Source organism: Haliotis rufescens, unplaced genomic scaffold (assembly GCF_023055435.1).
Source record: "Haliotis rufescens isolate VD_foot unplaced genomic scaffold, xgHalRufe1.0.p SCAF_33, whole genome shotgun sequence".
Classification (NCBI taxonomy): domain Eukaryota; kingdom Metazoa; phylum Mollusca; class Gastropoda; order Lepetellida; family Haliotidae; genus Haliotis; species Haliotis rufescens.
This window is the reverse complement of record NW_025964035.1, coordinates 3,637,140-3,661,757: the sequence shown is the minus strand read 5'-3', so window position 1 is coordinate 3,661,757 and position 24,618 is coordinate 3,637,140. Positions and strand designations below refer to the sequence as shown.

Genomic DNA, 24,618 nt, shown 5'->3' with positions numbered 1-24,618 from the left:
AAATGTTAATGTGTGAGGTAGGAGGGACAATGGTGACGCTGTGGAGGAGCTACATAAATACGACCCTGGCATTCCACATGTGATTGTACTTTTGATATTGACTGTGCCAGTGTAGGGAACATGCACTCAATAGGGCAACATGACCCAGACTTAATCGTGAATGCAGGCAAGTAAAAGTGACCCGGATCAAACGACAAGCGTGGGAAGGAGTGACACTTAACAGCGGTTGGTACGAACCTCTTTCAGTGATGTTTCTTGCTTTGGGATATATTTCATTGGTTCAGTGGTATCGACGATGTCGCAGACGTGAAGTCCTCATGTCGGCAGTCCGCCATGTCGTACGTACCAGCAGCATCGTAGTAAGCAGAATAGTAACTGTATCCTCTAAGCAGGCTCACTACTCTGAGTTTGTCAAACCAAAATCACCCGGAGTTCGAACCCAGTTGCACGACGACGATACAATTCTACTGTCTTCGATCACCCCCAAGAATACCGTAAATCTGTCAACATGGAGTCGGTTTGGAGAGACAAGTGATAGTCAGCCACATGAGTTGCATGTTTTACTGGAGGGAAATATATCTACAGAAGTTCCAGATCTTGGTCACCACTGGATCTTAAAATATTGCCAACCAATAGCATGGACACGTGGTGCACGCGCAGGAATTCTGGTAGGATGTAGCGTTGATGATTTCATCGACATGTGTACCATATTAGGTGAAGAAAGTCCGAAAGAGGGAGAAGGTTTAGATCTTGTATCAATGCAGACAGTTATGACAGAAAATGGACCAGGGGGTGACAGTGGGATCAGCCTCCCTGATCCTGTGGACATTCAGCGGTCTCATCTGAAGTCGGATCAGTCCAATCCAACTGATAGTTCAGCAAATGTCCAAGAAACATCAAAATCAGAGTTGACAAATGAGGATAAATCAGTAAAAGCTTTAAGCCCTAAACCACCCAATATTTTGATCTACTGTGGAAAGCATGACTCAGTTCGACAATTTCAGAGTGTCTCTGAAGTTATCACTGATTGTGTGAACACGGACTCATACACTGTCTACCATCTGAAACATGACCAGGTCACAACCACGCCCTGGCTAGACAACACTGTTCTGCTTGTCATAGCTACCGAACGCCTTTACGACGGTACAAACGATATTTTCCTTGATTATTACAACAATGGAGGGCAGGTGATGAGTTTTGGAAGCATGTTTGAAACCAAGTTTCTTGAGAGAGAGGAATTTCAACCCAGAGCAAGTTTATCCGTCTTCAGTATGAGTGAGAAATGGAAAGACGTGAAATGCATCCGAGGAAGATACAACTACAAGGGCTATGTTGGCGTGACGTCAGGAGTATGTGTCGATGTGCTGGCCCGGGACTATCAACAAGGGAAGCCGGTGATGATGGGAATCTCTGGGCAAGGGACAGCTGCAGGCAAAGCTGTTCTTTCCCAGCTGCATTTAGAAAAAGATCCATCTGAAGCTGCTATGGATCCAGACACATTTGACCAGCTGAAGTACAATAATTCGGCTCGGATTGAAATCTTAAAATACCTCCTGACATGGCTTGGGCTGGACTGTTCTCAACAGAGGATACCCCCTCTGACGCCAGCATCTCTGTTGACAAACTCTCCAAAAACTAAGGAGTTGTTCCTTTCATCTTTAGAGAATCGACTTAAGGGAAGGTGCTTGACCTCTAGGTCAGTGAATCTTGAGTTCATCGCTACAGATGTTCAGAATCTTACAGTGAGTAGTTCCCATCTGCCTGTATTAACTTCAGGACCTCACAAACACAAATACTTCAGTGAAGAAGCGTATTGGAAAAATTTGAAAACATCATGTCTTGGTCAAACAGTTCTTTACGCTGATGTGATACCAACAACAATGACCTTATTTGAAGGACTGCAGTTTTCCGTTTCCGAGAGTATTGGAGTAGTGGCAATAGCAGGCAGGCAGACGAGCGGGAAGGGGCGAGGGGGGAACGCGTGGTTAAGTCCCGAGGGATGCGCCATGTTTAGCCTCCATGTCCGGGTCCCTACCAACAGTCAGCTCGGACAGAGAGTAACCTTCCTTCAACACATCACAGCACTGGCAGTGGTCAGCGGCATCACGTCCATGGCAGGGTACGAGAACCTTGACCTGAAGCTGAAATGGCCGAATGATATCTACTACAGCAATAAGATGAAACTGGGTGGAGTCATAGTCACGTCGACCATCATGGGATCTACAATTCATGCGATTGTCGGGTGTGGGTTTAATGTTACGAACAGAAACCCGACCATCTGTATCAACGACATTGTCCAACAGTATAATGCTGTTCACGGCACAGACTTACCCCCCTGCTCGACTGACCAGCTCATTGCCAGGACGGTGACTCATATCGAGAGACTCGTCACAGACTTCCAGACCCATGGACATCGTCAGTTCTGTGAGAGGTACTACAAGAGCTGGCTTCACAGCCGGGTGCGTGTGACTGTGGAGAGTGAGGGGGGTAAGGAGGTGACAATTACGGGGATGGATGACTTTGGATACTTGGAGGTGGTGACGGACAGTGGCCGTAGGTTGAGTGTCCAGCCCGATGGAAACACGTTTGACATGATGCGCAACCTTATCTCTATTAAACCACGCTAACGCACTTATGCAGAATTAACCATGGTAACCACACTGAATTGCTTGATAAGCATTACTTAGAAGTTGACGGATAACAAAGTAGACACAATATATGGATAACAACTTCTTTAATACTGTAAAGGCGACGTTTCGGTATAGATCCTTATACCGTTGTCAAGCAAGACTGAACATTGTGCAGAATATATATAGTGATTGGAGAATTAACAGAAGAGGATTTACAGTAACAACAATAGCATACATGAGTGGGATAACATGAGTAGGTAATGACAACAGAAGGATAATACTGTCACAACATGATGGACAGAGAACACATTGGTGAAAGCCAATGGGACATGAAGCCAAATAAACAGGATAAGTTTGCATCGGTGTGGTGATTGCTTAATGAGTTCATAGTAGGTGGATGGGATGAAATAGCCTTGATCTCTGTTGATTGATGGCTTGTGGCGGCAAATGTGGACAGCTTCTGTTAGTTTTCTTTTAGTGAAATCATGGAGGTTGCTGGAGAGGATTTGGACGTTGTCCCAGTTGATGTTGTGATTAGGACAGTTGCTGATATGGTCCGAGATGGCTGATTTGATGGTTGAGGTTTTGTGCTCTTTGATTCTGGTGTAGATGGGGCGGGATGTTTCAAATACGTAAGATTGTTTACAGTGGCAGTCAATTTTTTAAACTACACCTTTAGGCTCTTTGGGTTTGGTGGTGTTCCTGCCGTTGGCTCTTAGTAGGGTATTGAGGGAGGTGGAACTGGTGAAGTAGGTGTCAATGTTGGCTTGTTGTTTGAGGAGGCAACTGATGATGTGGGAGGCTTTCCCAATGAAAGGGAGGGTGATGCGGAAGGGCGCTGACTTGGGTTTAAGGGTCGCAGATCTGGATGTGGGATGGAGTACCGAGGAGATGATTTTGTCGACCAGATTGGGTGGATAATTGTTGAGGTGGATGAAGACATCCACAGATGACATCCTTACCTTGTCAGCTTGCTGACAGGGTTAACCTCTTTGGTCATAGGGCAAGGCGTCCGACCTCGGATCAGAAAGGGTCCGTTGTTCGAATCCCATCACGGGACTCTGAAATTTCATGGCCGCTACACTTGGCAGAGTTTATCGATATCAGGTCTCTACTAAGAACCATCAGCAGAACACAACCAAACCCCAACACAATAAAGCGACAACTTTGCCATCATAACTCACTACTTTGAAGAAGGAATCACTTTAGCAATGACTTTAAAGGGGCACTGATCTAACGGACTGGTTGTTGCCTTTGTTATTGTTTTTCCCCCGTGAGTACCCGGATGATACGCAACGCAACTGAGCGTGACCAGAGACTGGGGTACCGTCTGGAAGGACAGCTAAATAAACTTGGAGGCTGGAGGCAATATTTGTTTTACGCATTTTTGAACACTGATTGGTTAACTGTGATCTATAAAGATTTCGACAAAGGGCGCATGTTAATTCATTTCTTCAGCCTAAACAAACAGACAAAAAGAACAAGGGAGCTCATCGGACGTCGTCATTTGGAAATACCCCAGATGGTTATAGTTTAATACTAAAAACAGTATCCATGCAGTGAAAGCATTTTCGGATTTCGGCTTGCGTCTATAATACGATTACTACTCCCTTGTTGTCATCCACGTTTTCTTGTATAACCCTACACTTGTGTGTTTGTCGTCATTCACTTGATGCTCAGTTAATGAATTTATTACAGGTACAATTAGTGGTAGCACCACTTATATTACCTGACAAAGGTTCCCATTTGGCATTTATTGTGTCTGGGGTAATTATTCAATCTAAATCCAGGTTTGAAGTAAGGTGAAATGTGTGTTATGTAATATGCACGTGGCAGCCAAGCAAGAGATGAATGATCACTTGATTTACTTTTTTTTGTAAATCAACGGATCGTTCCTAGTCATCAAAGGATTAACAGAAAATATGTTGATTGATTAATCACTGTTATCTTGCACAGTGGATATGTCAAGAGTGAGTGTTTACATGTCTAGGTTTACTAAAACAAAGGGAATACACTCATATCATGGCGCGAAGTGCCGATGTAAAAACAACATACTTTGTTCAAAGGGTTAACTGATAAAACGTTGATTGATTGATCATTGTTATCTATCACTCAATGGAATTTTTAGGAACCGTGATCGCTATGAAAATAGTTGTCACGTGGGCTTTCTCAGCCGACCATTGAGACTTGACACCTATGTAAAACACCTGAAACAATCCAAGCGATCAGTTGAGAAACGAACACGGGTTATAATATCCCGAAACGATATATAACTTTTAAAATATTTGATTGTTACTGAGACACGTGACATCGAATAAGTTTCTTTGTACAGCTGCAGACGAGTGGGATATTGTTCCTTTGTGTGGATATTCACGGATACATTCCTCGAACAAGGAAGCTGCCTAAAACTTATACACATAAATTTGGTAGGTTGTAATTATGATATCTGCATTTTGTTTTCCTTCATTGGCTGTAGCATTGAACCGATTCGTTCTTGTTCCTCTACGTCTTGGTTGGGAAATTCTTCAGATTGACTAAAATTGATTAAGACGACCAAAAGGGCCTAACAACATCACAACAGATTATTATGTTGGATTAGAAGCCAAACAACATAGAAATGTACTTTTCAACGTAACATTTTCAGTCTCTTGGTGATGACATTAAACATCAAAATGTTTGGAATTCGTTATCATAATAATACAGATGGAAATGTTTTTCAGTCACTTTGTAAAATAACTGAATATTTAGACGTTTAATAAATTTGTTACACATTTGACAGTAACAAAATATACACACTTTAAAAAAGCATATGCTCAGGTGAAATATATACTTTGTGTTGCAAGTCAAAATAGTGTAAACGAAAATCGCAAAATTACCAAGCTAGTGACTTATCAAAACTTCGTCACCATTACCGATGCTACTCACAAAGATACCTACATTTCCTTATTATCTCGAAAACTGTATTTCATTTTGTTGATCAATGTGATCATACGCCCTGATTACTACCCATAAAAGTGACTAATGCGCTTACGAATGGCGCATCAGAGGTCACGAACTAGTCTAGATTTCTGCTATACATCCAGGTACTCACTGGGAAAAAACAATAACAAAGGCAACAACCAGTCCCGGGGAATTGCGTTAGATCAGTGCCCCTTTAAGGGGAAGTAACTCTAGCCACACCCAGGTACCTTGTCATGTGGTGTCAGATTATTATATCTTATCATTTTTATTGTTTCCCTACAAACAAATTTTTGGGAGAAAAAATCTGTAAACCAGTTTAAAAAAAGGCCTAATACACCTTTCAGTTTCTGAATCACCAGGATTATCTGTGAATCAAGATGTCGGTCACACTATTGATTCAGTATGTCCATTTTCAATGTCAGTTCACATGGTCCATTTTAAATTTTAAGTTTTGTGAAAATATATTTATCCTTGGCTTCATATAATAAACAAGTTTGCTATCCTTCACTATGTCCTGGGACTTATTTTGACCATAGTATTACAATTTTAACCATGTTACTGGCGCTGTAATACAAAGAATTTCGAACCCTGTACGGTGGGTTGTCAAAACAAAACTTGTTTGGAGATTTTGGTGATGAACAGGATGCAATTTGCTACGCTTCCTTTCAAGTAATAAGAAACAAAAGTTGTTTGTTTGTTGTTTAACGTCGCACTCAGCAATATTCCAGCCTTATGACAGTGGTCTGTAAAAAATCGTGACTGGACCAGACAATCCAGTGATTGACATTTTGAGCATTGAACTTCGCAATTGGGATATGATGACATGCATCAACCAAGTCACTGCACCTGAACTCCTGATCCCATTAGTCGCCTCCTACGACAAGCATAGTCACCTTTTACAGCAAGCATGGTTGCTGAAGACCTATTTTACCCCGGATCTCCACGGGTCTCAAATATATCAAGACCAGCTGACAAAAGTTACAGATATCCAAGGCTTGTCAAGGTTCTTTCTATTTGTCAACAAGTCTTGATATATTTGAGCTCGGTAGACACTAGGTTGGGATTCTATTTATCATCCAAAACCAGTTTCAACTTTTTCAGTTTGTAAACAGTAATAACCAGTGTCCTGAGTGTATAAAGTATAGCTAACCAGGTACTGCCGCAGAGGGGTTAGTGATGTCATTTGATTGTGACATGGTGGTCATCGATAACATGCATCAACCAAGTCAACGAGCCTTACCACCCGATCCCGTTAGTCGCCTCTCACCACAACCATAGTCACCTTTTATGGCAAGCATGGGTTGCTGAAGACGTATTCTACCCTGGATCTTCACGGGTGGGAGAGCAGGAGGTCGGTGGTTTGATCTGCTGATGTCAAAAGATGGTACTTGTTGTTACCCTGCCTGACACTCAGCCTTGAGGAGATAAATAAGGATTGGTTGGCTCTGAGTGAGTATAATGTGCCTGAGTGGGGGTATCCATATAAAACTGCAGCTTGGTATTTCAGTAAGTTACAACTATAAGACTGGCATTTATCTGGACTAATACAAGTAGCCACAGACACAGACACAGACACACGTCGCTATATCAGTGCAATAATCTTAACATTAAACCCCCTTTCACATCACCTCAAGCTCAGCCAAAACCTGTCCTTAGGACAATGTTTTCCCTGTCAAGTGTGCAACAGGGCACTCACGGAGGTGTTCAGTTGCGTCACAGGGCACTCGGGGTGGTCGGGTAGCCTAGTGGTTAAAGCGTTAGCTCGTCACGCCGAAGACCCGGGTTCGATTCCCAACATAGGTATAATGTGTGAAGCCAATTTCTGGTGTCCTCCACCGTGATATTGCTGGAATATTGCTAAAAGCGGCGTAAAAACTCACTCACTCACTCACAGGGCACTCACGGAAATAAGCAGTCATGATGTAGAAAGTTTGTCCATTTTCTTTTCATTTCCAGGTCTTTTGGATTGTGTGTGACCTGAGCATCATCTATTTCCTTCTATGATGGGGGTTGTTAACCAATGTACTGTTGCCATAGACATGATAGAGGTGAGGTGAGGTGAAATGGGGTTTAACGTCGCGTCCAAGATTATTGCACTTATATAGCTACGTGCATGCACGTGTGTGTGTTTATGTGGCTGCTTGTACTAGTCCGGACTGATGCCGATTTATAGTGCTAGCTCACTGAGATACCATGCCGCAGTTGAACATGAATACCCCACTCAGACACAGTATACTGACTCCGAGCCAACCAGTCTTTGTTTAAGCCCCTTAATGCCGAGCGCCAGACAGGGTTACCACAACAAGTACCATCTTTTAACGTCTTTTGGTATGACGCGGTCGGGGATCGAACCCCGGACCTTCCGCTCTCCGGGCGGACGCTCTACCACTAGACCACGGAGACGGTCTCTGTTGCCATAGACAACCCAAAAGAATTAGTTCTCAGGCAATGACTTTTGAAAATATAGTGCAGGCAGGCAGTGTTTTTTTTTTTGCTTGTTCAAACTAGTATTTAACCCAATAAACAGTGGTGTACCATCATCCTGGGAAAGGGCCTCCCTACATAAACAAGCATACAAACTCACACTGCTGCCCTGACCAGAACATGAGATGCGCAGTAAAGGGAAGTAACTACGTGCTATATTGGGTCACATTGTTTATAAGTATTAGGATTTTTTTTATTAATGGAAATAAATCGTAATGTGCGGCTGAGTTTATGATGATGCCGGCATGCCTGAGAACCAAGACTATTACTGTTTTTAGCCTTAGGTACCACTTTGAAATAACGTAAATAAAAACACACAATAAAAATAGATTCACAATCTTCATTTCCACTGATCACCCTTCACAGACATATACCAAAATTCCAACAGGCATTGCTTTATTTTTATTTTTATTATTAATTATTATTATTTCTGTATGAAGACCTTCTCTACCTGTAAGGTATACAGTCTTTCAAGTGTGTGTTGTATAATGCCACATTCAGCAATATTCCAGCTGTATGACAGTTCTGTAAATATTCAAGTCTGGACCAGACAATCCAGTGATGACCATTATCTACCCAATTTGTATATGATGACATGCATCAACCATGTCAGTGAGTGACCAGTCGATCCTGGAAGTCGCCTCTTACGACAAGAATGGGTTGCCGAAGACAAGTCAAACCCAGATCTACACCATGGGCCTTTCATGTGTGTTGTTCTCGGCCTCTTCATATATACTCAATAGTTTCAATGGGCACAGCCTCCGTCCCCTGTATGAAGACAATCTCCATCTGCTTCGGTGTACAGCTCTTCACGTGATCCTTGAATTCCTTCCTGGAAGCAAACAGGCCCTCACACTGGGTGCAGGAGTACTTGTACACGACGGGCTGGTTGTGCATCTTCACATGGTGGCTGAGGGCAGAGTTTGAAGTGAAGCCCTTGCCACACAGGTTACACAGGAATGGACGCTCGCCGGTGTGCAGCCGTTCGTGCATGCGTAGATCAGCCTGGCGTGCAAAGCCCTTGGTGCACTTGGAGCAGATGTGATGCTTGCCCTCATTGTGCAGCTTCATGTGACGGACGAAGTTGCTTTTGCTCTTGATCTGCTTGCCGCAGTCTTCACAGTTGTAGGTCAAGGTCGCTGGTTTATGAGCGGTGGTGTTTCTCTTCATGCCACGGCGGTACGTGTTTTTGTGTATCTGCTGGTGGTTGCGGAGGCTGATGTGTTTGATGAACACCTTCCCACAGATGTCACACTTGAGGCTTCCATCCAGTCTCTCACTCTTGTGGGTTTTCACATGGTTGCGGAAGGAGTTGAAAGAGGTGAAGACTCGTTTACAGAAAGGACAAACTTTCCTGAACTTGGATTCCCTGTTGGTGTCAGAGTTTCCAATATTGCCATGTTGTCGTCTCTGATGGACGCGGAGATCGTCACTACGCAGGAAGCTTTTCCCACACTCCTGACACAGCCATGGGCGTTCGTTCGTGTGAATGAGCTTGTGTCGGACAAGATGCCGAGGTCCAGACAACACAAGGCCACACACATCACAGGTGACGCTTGACTTGTCTGTGGGTTTATGATTGCTAGACTTGTCTCTGGGTTTATAACTGTCGACCTTCTCGCAAGTACTGGCTTTATCACTCTCATGACACAGCACATGTGTGTATCTGCTCTGGTAGGTCTTGAACTGTTCCTTACACAGGTGACACGGGTACTTCCCAGTTTTGGATCTCGGCAGGAACTTCCGTCGCTCCTGTTTAGGTTTGTGGACAACAACCGCCTGATGCGACATCCGATGTTTCACGAGTTCGTCCCGACGGGCATACTTCTTGTTGCACATGTCACAGGAGAAAGGCTTTTCTCTGTAATGAGCCTTGACGTGCCTGGTGAGCAGGTTGACATTGACAAACCGGTAGCCACACAGACCACACACACAAGTGAGGCACTCCCGACTCTCGTCTCCCTCCTCCTTTTGCGAGCATCCCTCAGATGACATCCTGTCACAGGTGTGCTGCTTCATAGGCAATTCTGAGTTTTGCTTCTTCAGTGAAAATGAGGACATGAAGGACTCACGACAAGCTGCACAATCTTCATCTTGCTTCGCGTCATCAGAACATTCAGTGTGACTTGATGTGGCTTCAGTAGAGGAGGAGTTCTTGATGCGGGAATCCCTGTTGGCAGAAGTTTTTGTACTGCTACTGGAATCCTGTTTTGTCTCTGTGGAAGTTCTAACACTTTTTGGGTTTTGACTTGATCCCCCATCACCTAAGTCGTGTTCCACACCGCTCCTAACATTAGACATGGTCACTATTGTCATTCCATCTTTACTGCTGGTCTTTGTGTCGATGTTGACTATGTCCTCTATGTTAGTCCCACCATCTTTATTGTTGGTCTTTGTGTCAGTGTTGATGAGGTCCTCTACATCGACCTCAACAGTAGCCAGCACCTCCTTGAGATCCCCACCCCGTTCCAGGGCCAAGATGGCAGCTGACGCTTCCCCGCTCAACGCCGGGCTCAGCCCCGTGCTCACTAACTGCTTCCTCACCTCCGTGTCCCCCGTCAACAGCGACAACGTCCTCTTGATGCGGTCGTCCTTCTCGTGCCCCAACAGATGCATGTGGAGATCCACATTGCTGTCGTATCCCTGTGAACACAGCCCGCACTGGTAGGCGTTGGCCCCATGCTCTGTGTCGATGTGGTGTCTCAGGTCCTCCCATGGCTGTAGGCTGCGACAGATGTTGCATTTCACAAACTCTCGGTCTGGCTCACCATTCTCCTTCCCACCAATGTCAACAGCATCTGCAGCAGCAACATCAGCTTTGGCTTTCATCTTCTTCACGGTTTCTCTAGGATGCTTCTTCTGTCTGCGGAGAGAGGCAACAATTTTTGAGACTCCTTCATAACTGTTGCGGAGAGATTTACGAACTGGTTTAGCAGGGATCCACTCTGCATCCTTCTTTGTCCTTCTCTTCTTCCTGACGGGTTCTTCCATTATTTCATCATCGTTAGAAATGTCATCGCCATCATCACCAACATAGTATTCATCATCACGGACAGGATTCTCTAAAGTTGACACAATTGCAGACTGAGCCTGCAAAGCTTTCCCTGGGGGACTGGGAGGTAAGGTTGGAGATAGTTTGACTGACTTGAAAATTGCTGGAGCACCTGTTGGAGTCTTGATGACTCTGCCATCTGGAGTACACTTCAACACTGGGACACTGACAGACTTCTGCAGAACATCAGGGCATGTGGTCCTGTCTCCGCCTGGACCTACTAGATGCGGCCTCAGCCCTGCATGCTGCGGTGACTTCATCTGCATCAGCGCCTCCACTGCAGTCCGGTCGCCATCAGTGTTCAGCAACATGGACGTCATTGCTGTTTCGCTGGAGTCACGTAATTTAGCGTTGCCAGAAGCAAGAGTCACCATACTTGCTGAAGTGTCCATGGCAACACTTGCTTCATTGATGGTGTCCGCAGCAACACTTGCTTCATTGATGGTGTCCATGGTAACACTTGCTCCAGGGATGGTGTCTGTGGCAACATCAGCTCCAAGGATTGTGTCCGTTGCAACACCTGCTCCAAGGATAGAATCTGTGGCAGCACCTGCTCCAGGGATGGTATCTGTGGCAACACCTGCTACAGGGATGGTGTCTGTTGCACCACCTGCTACAGGGATGGTGTCCGTTGCACCACCTGCTACAGGGATGGTTTCCGTGGCAACACCTGCTGGTCTGTCCCCAATGACTGACAGTGTGAGACTGGTCTTCTCTGGGTATATAGGAACAAGGATACCTGTTGTCTCATCCAGGGAGAAGGACACGACCTTGACATTGAGGTTGTCGGTTTGTCCAGGCGGAACACTGGAAGAAGAAGGTGGACAAAAATTATGAGCATGTTGAAAACAATCATAGATTATACAGCGTATCATATCATCCATGTTTCTACAGATGTGGAACACCAAAATTCAAGGCGGTTTTAGTAGGGTTATTAGACTTAGTCCGTAAATATTTTTGAAAATCCAGCATACAATATTAAACGCAAGACCTAAAAAGCAGTATGAACACCACAAATTTTCAAACAAGATTTACTTTCACTACCAACAAATAAAAAAATAGATTAAATTTAATACTTTTATTTACAACTACAAGTTATTTTGTTCAAATTCAAGGCTTTTCAAGCTATGTTGGTGATTTTCAAGGATTCTTGAGGGTTGACACTCAAATTCAACACCTTTTCATGCCTGTATGCACCTTGTCATCACAATTTTATTAACATAATTTCCTAAATTTTGGAAGTGATGTCACCACCACAATATTTCATTTTCAGCTTGTGAACTTTTCACTCATGAGCATGAACTCAATGGCCAATCAAATATATAGCGACATTTTACATTGCAGCCTCATGAAAGAACAGTGTAATTTAATAAGATATGTCATGTTGTGTCATTCAAACTGGACAAATCCATGGGGGTGAATGAGTCCAGGGTATCTATGTTGGTGAATGAGTCCAGGGTATCTATGGTGGTGAATGGGTCCAGGGTATCTATGGTGGTGAATGGGTCCAGGGTATCTATGGTGGTGAATGAGTACAGGGTATCTATGGGGGTGAATAGGTCCAGGGTATCTATGGTGGTGAAGGGGTCCAGGGTATCTATGTTGGTGAATAGGTCCAGGGTATCTATGGTGGTGAATGAGTACAGGGTATCTATGGTGGTGAATGAGTACAGGGTATCTATGGTGGTGAATGGGTCCAGGGTATCTATGGTGGTGAATGAGTACAGGGTATCTATGGTGGTGAATGGGTCCAGGGTATCTATGGTGGTGAAAGGGTCCAGAGTATCTATGGTGGTGAATGAGTACAGGGTATCTATGGGGGTGAATAGGTCCAGGGTATCTATGGTGGTGAATGGGTCCAGGGTATCTATGTTGGTGAATAGGTCCAGGGTATCTATGGTGGTGAATAGGTCCAGGGTATCTATGTTGGTGAATAGGTCCAGGGTATCTATGGGGGTGAATAGGTCCAGGGTATCTATGGTGGTGAATGGGTCCAGGGTATCTATGTTGGTGAATAGGTCCAGGGTATCTATGGTGGTGAATGAGTACAGGGTATCTATGGTGGTGAATGGGTCCAGGGTATCTATGGTGGTGAATGGGTCCAGGGTATCTATGGTGGTGAATGAGTACAGGGTATCTATGGGGGTGAATGGGTCCAGGGTATCTATGGTGGTAAATGGGTCCAGGGTATCTATGGTGGTGAATGGGTCCAGGGTATCTATGGTGGTGAATAAGTCCAGGGTATCTATGGTGGTGAATGAGTCCAAGGGTATCTATGTTGGTTATTGAGTCCAGGGTATCTATGGTGGTGAATGGGTCCAGGGTATCTATGGTGGTGAATGAGTCCAGGGTATCTATGGTGGTGAATGAGTCCAAGGGTATCTATGTTGGTTATTGAGTCCAGGGTATCTATGGTGGTGAATGGGTCCAGGGTATCTATGGTGGTGAATAAGTCCAGGGTATCTATGGTGGTGAATAGGTCCAGGATATCTATGGTGGTGACTTTCAGAGTTGTCAAAATGACAGTAACACTAGAAAAATGTAGGTACGTAAAATGTCATAGCTGGATCAAAAATCAAACTTTTGCATACATATTATATGTTATTAAAAAAACACCTTTTTAAAGAATATTTTGGGATGATCTGACCTGCAACATGTGCAAGTAATTAACAATAGAATGCCTTGAGTGAGTTATATTGATTCAGTGATTGTAAACATGGCTTACCTAGATGGGCTGGAATCAATCAAGTGATGAGAGGAAACGACTGGCTTTCTGACTGACTGACCGCCATTCCCAGATAGTGTCGTGGCCTGATCAGCAGAGACCTTGATGGCTGGCAATTGAGGCTGGTTCACCGCCATAACGGACACCTTGTCATCCTGTCGTTGAACCGCCATTTTGTCACCATGTTCTGGAACAGACACCTTGTCACCTGGATGTAATGGCTCTTGTGTGGCTGTGCTCGATGTAACATCACCTAGAAACTCAGGCAGAGCTTCATCAAGTATAGTGGCAGATGTTGCCATGGTTACAAGTTCCTCATCGCCAGCTTCATCCTCGGGGTGATCCAGTACTTCTGTCTTCACCAGTGTACTGCCGTCACTATTTCCAGCTGGCAATGTGGTCATTTCATCCAGGCTCTTGTTTTTCTGGAAACTTTCCAAGGCTTTCATCAGTTCTTCATTGGGACTGATGAGTTTGGAGGCCCCCTCCTGGAAACTCTTGATGGTCAGGACCTCGTTCTCCCCCGTCGTGGGGTCCTGCACGATGATGATGATTGCTTCGTCCTCTGCCGCAGACACACCATCAACACTGGTCACTTCAGCCGAAGTCAAAATATTTGTTGGCTCCGTCAGTTCAGAATTTATGATGTCGATGTTATGAGCCAGAGAGGATTGTTCCGGTGTCAGAACTTCCGTCTGTGTCTCAACACTCTGAAGCACCACCTGGTGTCCAGTGGTGGGAGACTCTGTTGTGTCATCCACCATGACCACCCCCATCTTCCTCTTCTTGTTCTTAAGTGGGATGATGCTTTTCTCTGGCAGAGACAGAAGACTGTGAGTTACCCCCGACAACCCTGACATGTCCAGCAAGACTTCTCCATTACTGTCAAGATGGAGAACCTTCTGATCCCTCCTAACAACTCGAGTCTTTGGTTTCCTGGCCACGGCCATCTTGTCCTCAGGTGATCTGTAGATTTCCTTGGAGTAAATGACCTTATTATTGATAACCTTCGTGCCTCTCTTGCGACCAGCTTTACCATTGAAAGTTGGGTCGGTGTTATGCCGATTCAAATGTGCGTCATACTCAGCCTTTCTTGACAAACCTTTGCCACAGACTTCACACACAAACTCTTTCACTCCGGTGTGGATCTTCTGATGACGGTTTCGGTTTCTCTCTGACTTGAATGTACGTCCACAGAGCCCACAGTCATACTTCCTGTCTTGGGTGTGGAGCTCGATGTGGGAGGGAAGGCTGGTGGCTTTCTGCAGCATCTTCCCACAGATGGGGCACACGGTGGACTGACCTTCGACGTACGCCCTGGCGTTAGGTCGGTACACTCCATGATACACTCCATGGTACTGCAGGTCCTTCTCAGAGCAGAACACAGCGGTGCAGAGGTCACACCTGAACCTGGAGTTGGGGTCCGTGGAGTTGCCCTGTTGGTACAGGTCGGCCACGTGGCGGATCAGATGCTGCTTCAGGTCCTCAGGTCGAGCATACTGCTTCCCACACACCGGACACAGGAATGGCTTCTCCTCCTTGTGTATCATCATGTGACGACGCAGGGCAGACTTGCACTTTGCTACCTTCAAACAAACATAACATTCAAACTTCCCAGACGGATTAGGATCTAGTTCCCCGTCCGACTCGTCCGACATGTGAAACAAAATTTTCTGATCTTCCTCGCTCTCCACTTCCTTTTCCTCCTCCTCAATCTTCACTGTGGGCTCGGTGACTGCTTCAGTGTCTGTCACAGGTTCTTCTAGATGTGTGTCTGTGAGCTGCGTGTTGACCTCCGTATCTGCATGAACCTCCAGATGAGAGGCTGTTGGGGTAACTGAGGTGAAAGTCTCCCCGCACAGGTCACATCGGAACCCCAGGCGTCGGCCGTGATAGTGCATGTGTATACAGTGAGTGTCGTAGCCCTCACTTCCAACTGCGCCATCATGGCCGCTCCTTCCCTTTCTTTCCATCCAATGAGACAGCAGGGATTCCACGCCCTTGAACATCTGATGACACACTCGGCATACATGTGTGAACTCAGATTTAGGTTCAGGTTTGTCACTAGTTGCTCTTCTTCCTCTGCTTTTTAGACCATGTAAGGAGCTGGCCCTTCTCCTTCTCCACTTGACATACTGCAGTTCAGCATAGGATGAGGAACTCTTCCACAGCTCCCTGTCACTGCTTCCTTTCAAAAGCTCTACAGCAGTGTGTTGACCAAGGTGCTCAAGAAGCTCCTTACATCCTGGGAACTCTGTAAAGCAGACGTAACAAGGTTGTGGGTTGTCGGAGCGGTACAGGTCCCGATAGCTCTTCACCACAGAGGAGGAGCGGAATGTGTAGCCCGCACTGGACACTTTAGACTTGAAGTTGATGGCGTGTGTTTTCATGTGACCAACCAGGTCTGTACTGCTGTCAAGCTCTGCATTGCACACAAAGCAGCATATTCCATCCTCCCTGCTATGCCGGGTCTTGTGGCGCTGCAGCTCATCAGTTCGTCGGAACTGTCGTCCACACAGCTCACACCCATGTGGTTTCTCCCCCGAGTGTATCAAGCTGTGCCGAGTCTTCATCTGCTCCGTCAGGAACTTCTTACCACAGTCTTCACATTCAAATGTAGCACGCCTTGATTGGCGCGTCACTCGAGGAGTGGGAGATGAAGGTGCAGGAGAGTCAGGCCCTGTCCCCAGTGGGTCTGTCGGTGTCTCCTCTGGGTTGGTGGGTGTCCCCCCTTGGTTTACTGATGTCCCCCCTGGGGTAGTTTTGACTGCTGATCTAGTGGACATGACAGGTTTTCAACCTGGAAAAAAGGACACATTCATTAGAATATTCATTTAGAACTGATAGAACATACAGGAATGATTAAATGAAGAATATTCTTGCACTCAGCAATATTCCATCTTACACAGACCTCTAGTTCGGCCCTCCTAACATGACTATTTTAGGAGACAAACCTAAGCTTATAGGAGCCAACAGATATCTTAACAGATATGTTGCCAGTTACGTTTACTGTTAGGTGGCCAAGGGGAAAGCAGTAGATAAAATTTGGTCGCCAATCAAAGATTTGAGTCGCATTTGGCCACCAAAATGGTCGCTATTAGAGGGTTGTCAGAGGAGTCTGTAAATAGACAAGCCGGGACCAAGCAAACAGGTGACACAAAGCATGAGCATTCAGATACACATCACTGGGGAACAATGAGGTGATTACAGGGATGTATCCAGCATTTCAAACTAAGTACCCTTGTCAGATAAATCCGTAATTCCACGGTTACACTATAAGTGAGTGATGTTTGCATTTCTTTCATGGACTTTATATGTTTGAATAGAGATAAAACTTCAGTCAACTGCAGTATGCAGGACCAGGTCTTTTTATATGAGTATTTAAATACATTTTGCCAGGGCTATGGTCAAACTATTCCCAGTCGGACATTTGTACCTATTTCTTGAGACCAACAGTGGGAACCCGGGTAGGGTCGGGTAATAGGGGGATGGGTACCCGGGTCATAAATTTGGACTCGTCCCAGCCATCATGACCATAGCTCATGACCTTTGTCACCGGTTAGTTTGGTCCATTTGGATTGCCAGGGGATGCCCAAGTCTAATGACCATGCTTGGGTGTTGGAGGTGAGGTTAGGTGAAATTGGGTTTAACGTCGCGTCCAAGATTATTGCACTTATATAGCGACGTGCATGTACGTGTGTGTGTGTGTGTGGCTGCTTGTACTAGTCCGGACTGATGCCGATTTATAGTGCTAGCTCACTGAGATACCATCCCGCAGTTTAACATGAATACCCCACTCAGACACAGTATACTGACTCCGAGCCGACCAGTCCTTATTTTAGCCCCTTAATGCCGAGTGCCAGACACGGTAACAACAAGTACAATCTTTTAACGTCTTTTTGTATGACGCGGCCCGGGATCGAACCCTGGACCTTCCGCTCTCCGGGCGGACGCTCTACCACAAGACCACGGAGGCGGTCCTTGGGTGTTGGAGCACCTTTTTAACTATATTATTATAACTTCTTGTGATAAGAATGAAAATAACAGATTTTTTCAGTACTGGTCACTGACCAGTTCTCGCCATTTTCTTCATGTTATTTCTGCTTCCATGTCCAAAGTTGACTGTGCCAATAACATATTCTTGAGAAACAATGAGCAAACGCGCGTATTTCTGTCCGTTAAAAAGGTATCAGTAGACTTCTGTTTTAACAAGACAATAGGGAATCAAAACAATGGAAACAGAAGTTTTCCATCAACCAACTGTACCAGTCATAACCTTTGTCTCAACAGCACATGCCACATGATCAAGCGCACTGCTTCAGTTATACAAGTTACATTTTCTATTTTGTCTTGTATCATACTCAATTTTCATATTCTGTGTGTCTTTTCTAAAGATGAATTTGAGCAAGGTGATTATATTGTGTGTTTATTTGGGCTGCAACGAATACACTGTAAGGCGAATATGATTCATATCACGAATATAGGGTAACGAATACGAATATTAATTCACAATTACAATAACAAGTCAGCAGTTTATGTAGTATTTATTATATTCAGTGAAACAATAACATCATAATTTATTTGACATGGTTTGTTAATTATTATTAAATTATACATTTATATACTGCACTTATCCAGTTACTAGTATCTGCTCAAATGCGACAATGACCAGTGACAACAATACTATCAAATTAAATATAATTAGAGTGTGGTCATTGAAAGAAAACTATGCATATAATATGTTGTTATGGATAGGTACAGGGTATGTAAATATACATGATAGCATATTCATAAATATTTGATTCTAGTGGCCATGAATAACAAATTCAATTCATGAATGGTTACGGTTTGATTCACCGAATACGAGAGTGAATCGTAAAAGCCCTAGTGTTTATTAATATTTCCTCAGACAAGTCTGTTTTGTTCATAATTTTTTTTATAAATATTTCTAATGGAAATTAGAAAAAGTAAAATGCAACGCGATCACATGTGCACTTTAACAGGGAGTGGCCGATACTTGGTCCTCTGTGATAACTGATCGCTAGCCTTCAATGAATTAAGTTGAAACTGAAAACATATTGAAAACAAGATTACTTTTACCAGGCGTTTGCTATAAAATGTGCCACCACGAGCTTTTTTTTAATGAACAAATATTGAATAATCTTAGATCGCAGTAACACTGTGTGTAAAGACAATAGATCACTGAGAGTAGATCCTGTGTTGCTATGCTGTTATCACATGACATTGTTTTGAAGGTAAATCTATGCAAAAATAATGCAAAATACGTCATGTTTATTGTGAAATGTCTGTAAACTTTGTGGTGACGAATTCTAAAGTAGGATTAGGTGTTTGATCGGAGTGGGGTAGGCCTATTGGATCGGAGTGGGGTATATCCTGCAATGTTTATAAAAACCGGGCAGGCGCTGATTCGCTGATTAAAATCCGGCCGCCTGTAGGCTAACCAGTGTCTGAGCTTCGTAGAGTCAGGCTGATAAAATAGACTTTGCAGAACGAAAAACATTAGTCCAGTTAAGATGGTTTTAATAAAACACATGTGTGTGTGTGCGTGTGCTAAACCATCTAAAGATCAACCCTGAGACCTCACCTCTTGTCCGGGTATTATAGCAACCACCGGCGAACTCGGATCAAATATGGCGGACGTGTTTCGCCGTCTTGGCTCACCTATACATAATTCATTAAATAATTTAAAATTGACCCGAAATCCACCCATGACCAATAGTACTATCGTTGCAATACAATAGTTGCTATCAGATCGTAAAACTTCAACTACGTCTGCTTAAAGTGTTTCTGTTTGTGCTGAAATGTAGCTTATGTAAACACTACAGGCCCGGGTGAATAGCCAAATCGGGATTTGTCAACAGGTCAAAAAAAATTCAGTCGTGTTAGAACGGCTGATTGGGCTCCGTTCCAAAACGACCAGATTCTCCATATAATATACAACAGCACACTGCAAGATAATATCCAATACTCACCAGTTAAGTGAAGAAACACAGCTGGCGCTGTTCCGTATTTTATTAAAACGCGCGCTTCGTTTCCGGTTATGCTCTTTTGTTAGAAACTGGGAATTGAATTACTACGAAACGATATTTGAATTGACGACGAAACGAATAATATTCCGTACATTTAAACGACCGAGCAAACGGATAAATATTGTTATTTGTTGTTTAGGGGGCACGGGTTGCCCAGTCGTCTAAGGCGCCGCGATTCGCAGTGCAAAGTTGCGTCCCTTGGCCACGCCAGAAACCTATGATTGTAGGTTCGAATCCCGGTTCGCCCCGATTATGTTTCTAGGTTTGTCAGCACCATGCCCGTGCTCGTGGGTTTCACCGAAGTGGTAAACGTCTGAGACCTGCATCACTTCGGGCTTTCCTCCCACATAAAGCTGACACGCCGCGATATAACTGGAATACTGTTAAAAGCGGCGTTAAACCCAACTCACTCACTCACTCACTATTTGTTGTTTAACGCCGCACTCTGCAATATTCCAGCTATATGACGGCGGTCTCTAAATAATCGAGTCTGGACCAGACAATCCAGTGATTGACATGATGAGCATCGCTCTGCGCAATTGGGATACGATGATATGCATCAACTAAGTCAGCGAGCCTGACCACCCGATCCTGTTAGTCGCCTCTTACGACAACCATGGCTAGTCGCCTTTTACGGCAAGCATGGGTTGTTCTAACCCGGATCTTCACGGGTATTTTTATTTGTTGGCCGTTTCGTTTATGTTTCTGAGTGTTTTCTGTGAATAAATTGTTATTTAAGAAAAAAAATAATTTAATGTGGATTTATATGTAATAAATCAATATTTAAGTCTATTTCCCAATGGGGCCCACAAGCTGCCGTGAGGCATTCGTGACCAACTCGTGTTATTCCGGGACAGGCAAGGTTATCTTCTTGCAGGTTACGGAAAGGGGCGAGTGGGGGATGCTCAGTTGGTGAATTTATTACAGGTATGATTAGTGGTAGCACCACTCAGATTACCTGACAAAGCTTCATATTCGGCATGTCTTGTGTCTGGGGTAATTATTCAATCTAAATCCAGGTTTGAAAGTGAGGTGAAATGTGTGTTATGTTATATGCACGTGGCAGCCCAGCAAGAGATGAATGATCAGTTGAATTACTTTTTTTGTAAATAAACGGATCATTCCTCGCTATCAAAGGATCAACCGAAAATACGTTGATTGATTAATCACTGTTGTCTTTGTCAGTTGAATTGGCACCAATTACGTCATAATGTAAGGGGGATAACTCAGGCCAGTTTAGCTCGAAAAACGAAGGCCTCATAACGGCATATCATTTTCACACTATTGTGAGCTTCCTACTTTCACTGTGAAAAAAATGAGTGTATATTTTCAAACACAGATACTAACTAATTCTAAAATTGCGTTTTGTTTAGAAAAAGAAAGAAAGTGATTTTTGCGTGTACACTTCCCCTTTAATATGTCAAAAGTACTGTTTGCATGTGTAGACTTACGAAAGCAATGTCATGGGGTGAAGTGCCGATGTAAAACGAACATACTTTGTTCAATGGGTTAACCGATAATACGTTGATTGATTGCTAATTGTTATCCAGCTCAATGGATTTTTTTAAGAACGGTGGACATTATGAAAATAGTTGTCACGTGGGCTTTCTCAGCTGACCTTTGAGACTTGCCACCTTTGTGAAAAAAACTGAAACAAACTAAGTGATCAGTTGTGAAACGAACACGGGTTATAATATCCCGAAACGATATTTTTAAATATTTGATTGTTACAGAGACACGTGACATCGAATAAATTTGTTTATACAGCTGCAGACGAGTGGGATATTGTTCCTTTATGTGGATACATTCTTCGAACAAGGAAGCTGCCTAAAATGATACATATAACTTTGGTAGGTTGTAATTATGATATTTGCATTTGTTTTCATTTATTTGCTGAAGCAGTGAACAGAATCATTTTTGTTCCTCTACGTCTTGCTGGATGATGGTTTGACACAACGGAGCCCCTAAGGCCTGGAGAACATTGTTAAAAATCCAAAGTCTGAGCGCCAACGTGGTCGGAGGGTCCAGGCCGACCCGCCTGTCGAGTTTCAAGACGTTACTCCTTTTTTTTATTTTTTGGCATCCATGCCCATTCTGGCAAGTCATGGTTTGACACAACGGAGCCCCTAAGGCCTGGAGAAAATGGTGAAAAATCCAATGTCTGAGCGCCAACGTGGTCGGAGGGTCCAGGCCGACCCGCCTGTCGAGTTTCAAGACGTTACTCCTTTTTTTTATTTTTTGGCATCCATGCCCATTCTGGCAAGTCATGGTTTGACACAACGGAGCCCCTAATTGCCTGGAGAAAAATTATGGGAAGTTCTTCGATGCGCGATAGACGTTGTTTTCACAAGTCTTTTCCTTTGTAAGGGTGTATATGTTACAGTCAATGTGTAAAATGTGATTCACTCAGGCAATTTATAAAATGTCTAAATAGTTCAGTCATTTTACAAATTGACTGAAACATCTGTCGATTTATTTAAAAGATTGACTACAAATTATTAAGACGGTCAAAAACATCACATTTGATTAATTATGCTTGGATTAGAAGCCAAATATACAACAATAAACATTTTCAGTCACTAAGTGATGATATTATGCATAAAAATGTTTGGAATTCGTTATCATAATAATACAGATGGACATATTTTTCAGTCAATTTGTATATATAACTGAATATTTTGGCGTATAATAATTTCCTTAGTGAATATTTTGCTTATTTTGACTGTAAAATTATAAACACGATAAAAAAGGCAATGCTCAGGTGAAATATTTATTTTGTGCTGCAAGTCAAAATAATGAAAACGAAAATCGATGCTGCCATTACCGATGCTGCCAACAAAGATACCTACATTTCCTTATTATTTCTAAAAAAAACCATTGACGACTGGGACAGGCACACCACAGGGTACATTGACGACTGGGACAGTCACACCACAGGGTACATTGACGACTGGGACAGTCACACCAAAGGGGAAAATTGTCGACTGGGACAGTCACACCACAGGGTACATTGACGACTGGGACAGGCACACCACAGGGTACATTGACGACTGGGACAGGCACACCACAGGGTACATTGACGACTGGGACAGGCACACCACAGGGTACATTGACGACTGGGACAGGCACACCACAGGGTATATTGACGACTGGGACAGGCACACCACAGGGTACATTGACGACTGGGACAGGCACACCACAGGGTATATTGACGACTGGGACAGGCACACCACAGGGTACATTGACGACTGGGACAGTCACACCACAGTGTACATTGACGACTGGCACAGGCACACCACAGGGTATATTGACGACTGGGACAACGTCCCCACATGGTACATGGACGACTGGGACAACGTCCCCGTATGGTACATGGACGACTGGGACAACGTCCTCACAGGGTACATGGACGACTGGGACAACGTTCTCACAGGGTACATTGACGACTGGGACAACGTCCTCACATGGTACATTGACGACTGGGACAGTGTCACCACAGGGTACACAGAGAATATCTCTGTCGCAGGTCTTTCTGCAGAATATCACTGTCCCAGGGCTTTCTGCAAAATATCACTGTCCCAGAGCTTTCTGCAGATTATCACTGTCCCAGAGCTTTCTGCAGAATATCCCTGTCGCAGGGCTTTCTGCAGAATATCACTGTCCCAGAGCTTTCTGCAGAATATCACTGTCGCAGGTCTTTCTGCAGAATATCACTGTCCCAGGGCTTTCTGCAAAATATCACTGTCCCAGAGCTTTCTGCAGATTATCACTGTCCCAGAGCTTTCTGCAGAATATCCCTGTCGCAGGGCTTTCTGCAGAATATCACTGTCCCAGAGCTTTCTGCAGAATATCACTGTCGCAGGTCTTTCTGCAGAATATCACTGTCCCAGAGCTCTCTGCAGAAAATCACTCTGTCGCAGGGACTTTCTTCCGAAAAAAAACCCTTCATCCAGGGATATTCTGTTGGAAGTCCCTCTGTCCCACGGATTGTTTCCATTTGAACCTAATCCATGCAACACAATGTAAGAAAGGATGTAAAATCAAACGACAAATGGAACGAAAAATGTTACTGATATCTCAGTGGTATCGATCCCGCAACCTTCGTATATGTAGCCTTGTGTATGTGTGCCTAGCCCCAGCTAAGGCGAGGCGCTGATATATCACAATGCTTTATCATGAACATGTGAATACAACTACGCTAGATATATTTTACGTCCGTTTTTTAAGGTTCATGGAAAGTGTGCTGGAAACAAAACAGTTGTTGATACATATTTGTTTGGGCTTATGAGACAGAGAAAACACCGTCCCTCGGGTTTGATTAAAATGTAAACACCCGAGATCGTTGATGATAGGGTTTCGACCCGTGAAGATCCGGCATAGAATAGGTCTTCAGCAACCCATGCTTGCCGTAGAAGGCAAGTTTGCTTATCGTGAGAGGCGACTAACGGGATCGGGTGGTCAGGCCGAGTGAGTGAGTGAGTGAGTGAGTGAGTGAGTGAGTGAGTGAGTGAGTGTGAGTGAGTGAGTGAGTGAGTGAGTGAGTGAGTGAGTGAGTGAGTGAGTGAGTGAGTGGTTTTATGCCGCTTTTAGCAATATTCCAGCAATATCACGGCGGGGGACACCAGGATCGGGTGGTCAGGCCGAGTGAGTGAGTGAGTGAGTGAGTGAGTGAGTGAGTGAGTGAGTGTGAGTGAGTGAGTGAGTGAGTGAGTGAGT

The 24,618-nt window shown here is 44.2% G+C and overlaps 2 protein-coding genes across 2 annotated transcripts; one reads left to right on the top strand and one right to left on the bottom strand.

Moving 5' to 3' along the window:
* Positions 1 to 29: 29 nt before the first annotated feature.
* On the top strand, positions 30 to 3,972 carry LOC124117548 (biotin--protein ligase-like). Its single transcript, XM_046479486.2, has one exon. It carries the CDS (start codon positions 249 to 251, stop codon positions 2,625 to 2,627), a length of 2,379 nt encoding a protein of 792 aa, XP_046335442.2. The 5' UTR covers positions 30 to 248; the 3' UTR covers positions 2,628 to 3,972.
* Positions 3,973 to 8,401: 4,429 nt separating this feature from the next.
* Positions 8,402 to 19,934, bottom strand: LOC124117550. The gene is made up of 3 exons (XM_046479487.2): positions 19,846 to 19,934; positions 13,853 to 16,652; positions 8,402 to 11,934 (listed from the first exon to the last, which is right to left on the bottom strand). Exons 2-3 carry the CDS (start codon positions 16,636 to 16,638, stop codon positions 8,802 to 8,804), a joined length of 5,919 nt encoding a protein of 1,972 aa, XP_046335443.2. The 5' UTR covers positions 16,639 to 16,652; positions 19,846 to 19,934; the 3' UTR covers positions 8,402 to 8,801.
* Between the last annotated feature and the right edge of the window lie 4,684 nt (positions 19,935 to 24,618).

Coding starts and splice junctions, on each gene's coding strand:
- LOC124117548 (XM_046479486.2), top strand. CDS start 249: ATGTTTCTTGCTTTGGGATATATTTCATTGGTTCAGTGGTATCGACGA.
- LOC124117550 (XM_046479487.2), bottom strand. CDS start 16,638: ATGTCCACTAGATCAGCAGTCAAAACTACCCCAGGGGGGACATCAGTA. Junction 11,935..13,852: donor ATTGATTCCAGCCCATCTAG/GTAAGCCATGTT, acceptor TTCTTCTTCCAG/TGTTCCGCCTGGACAAACCG.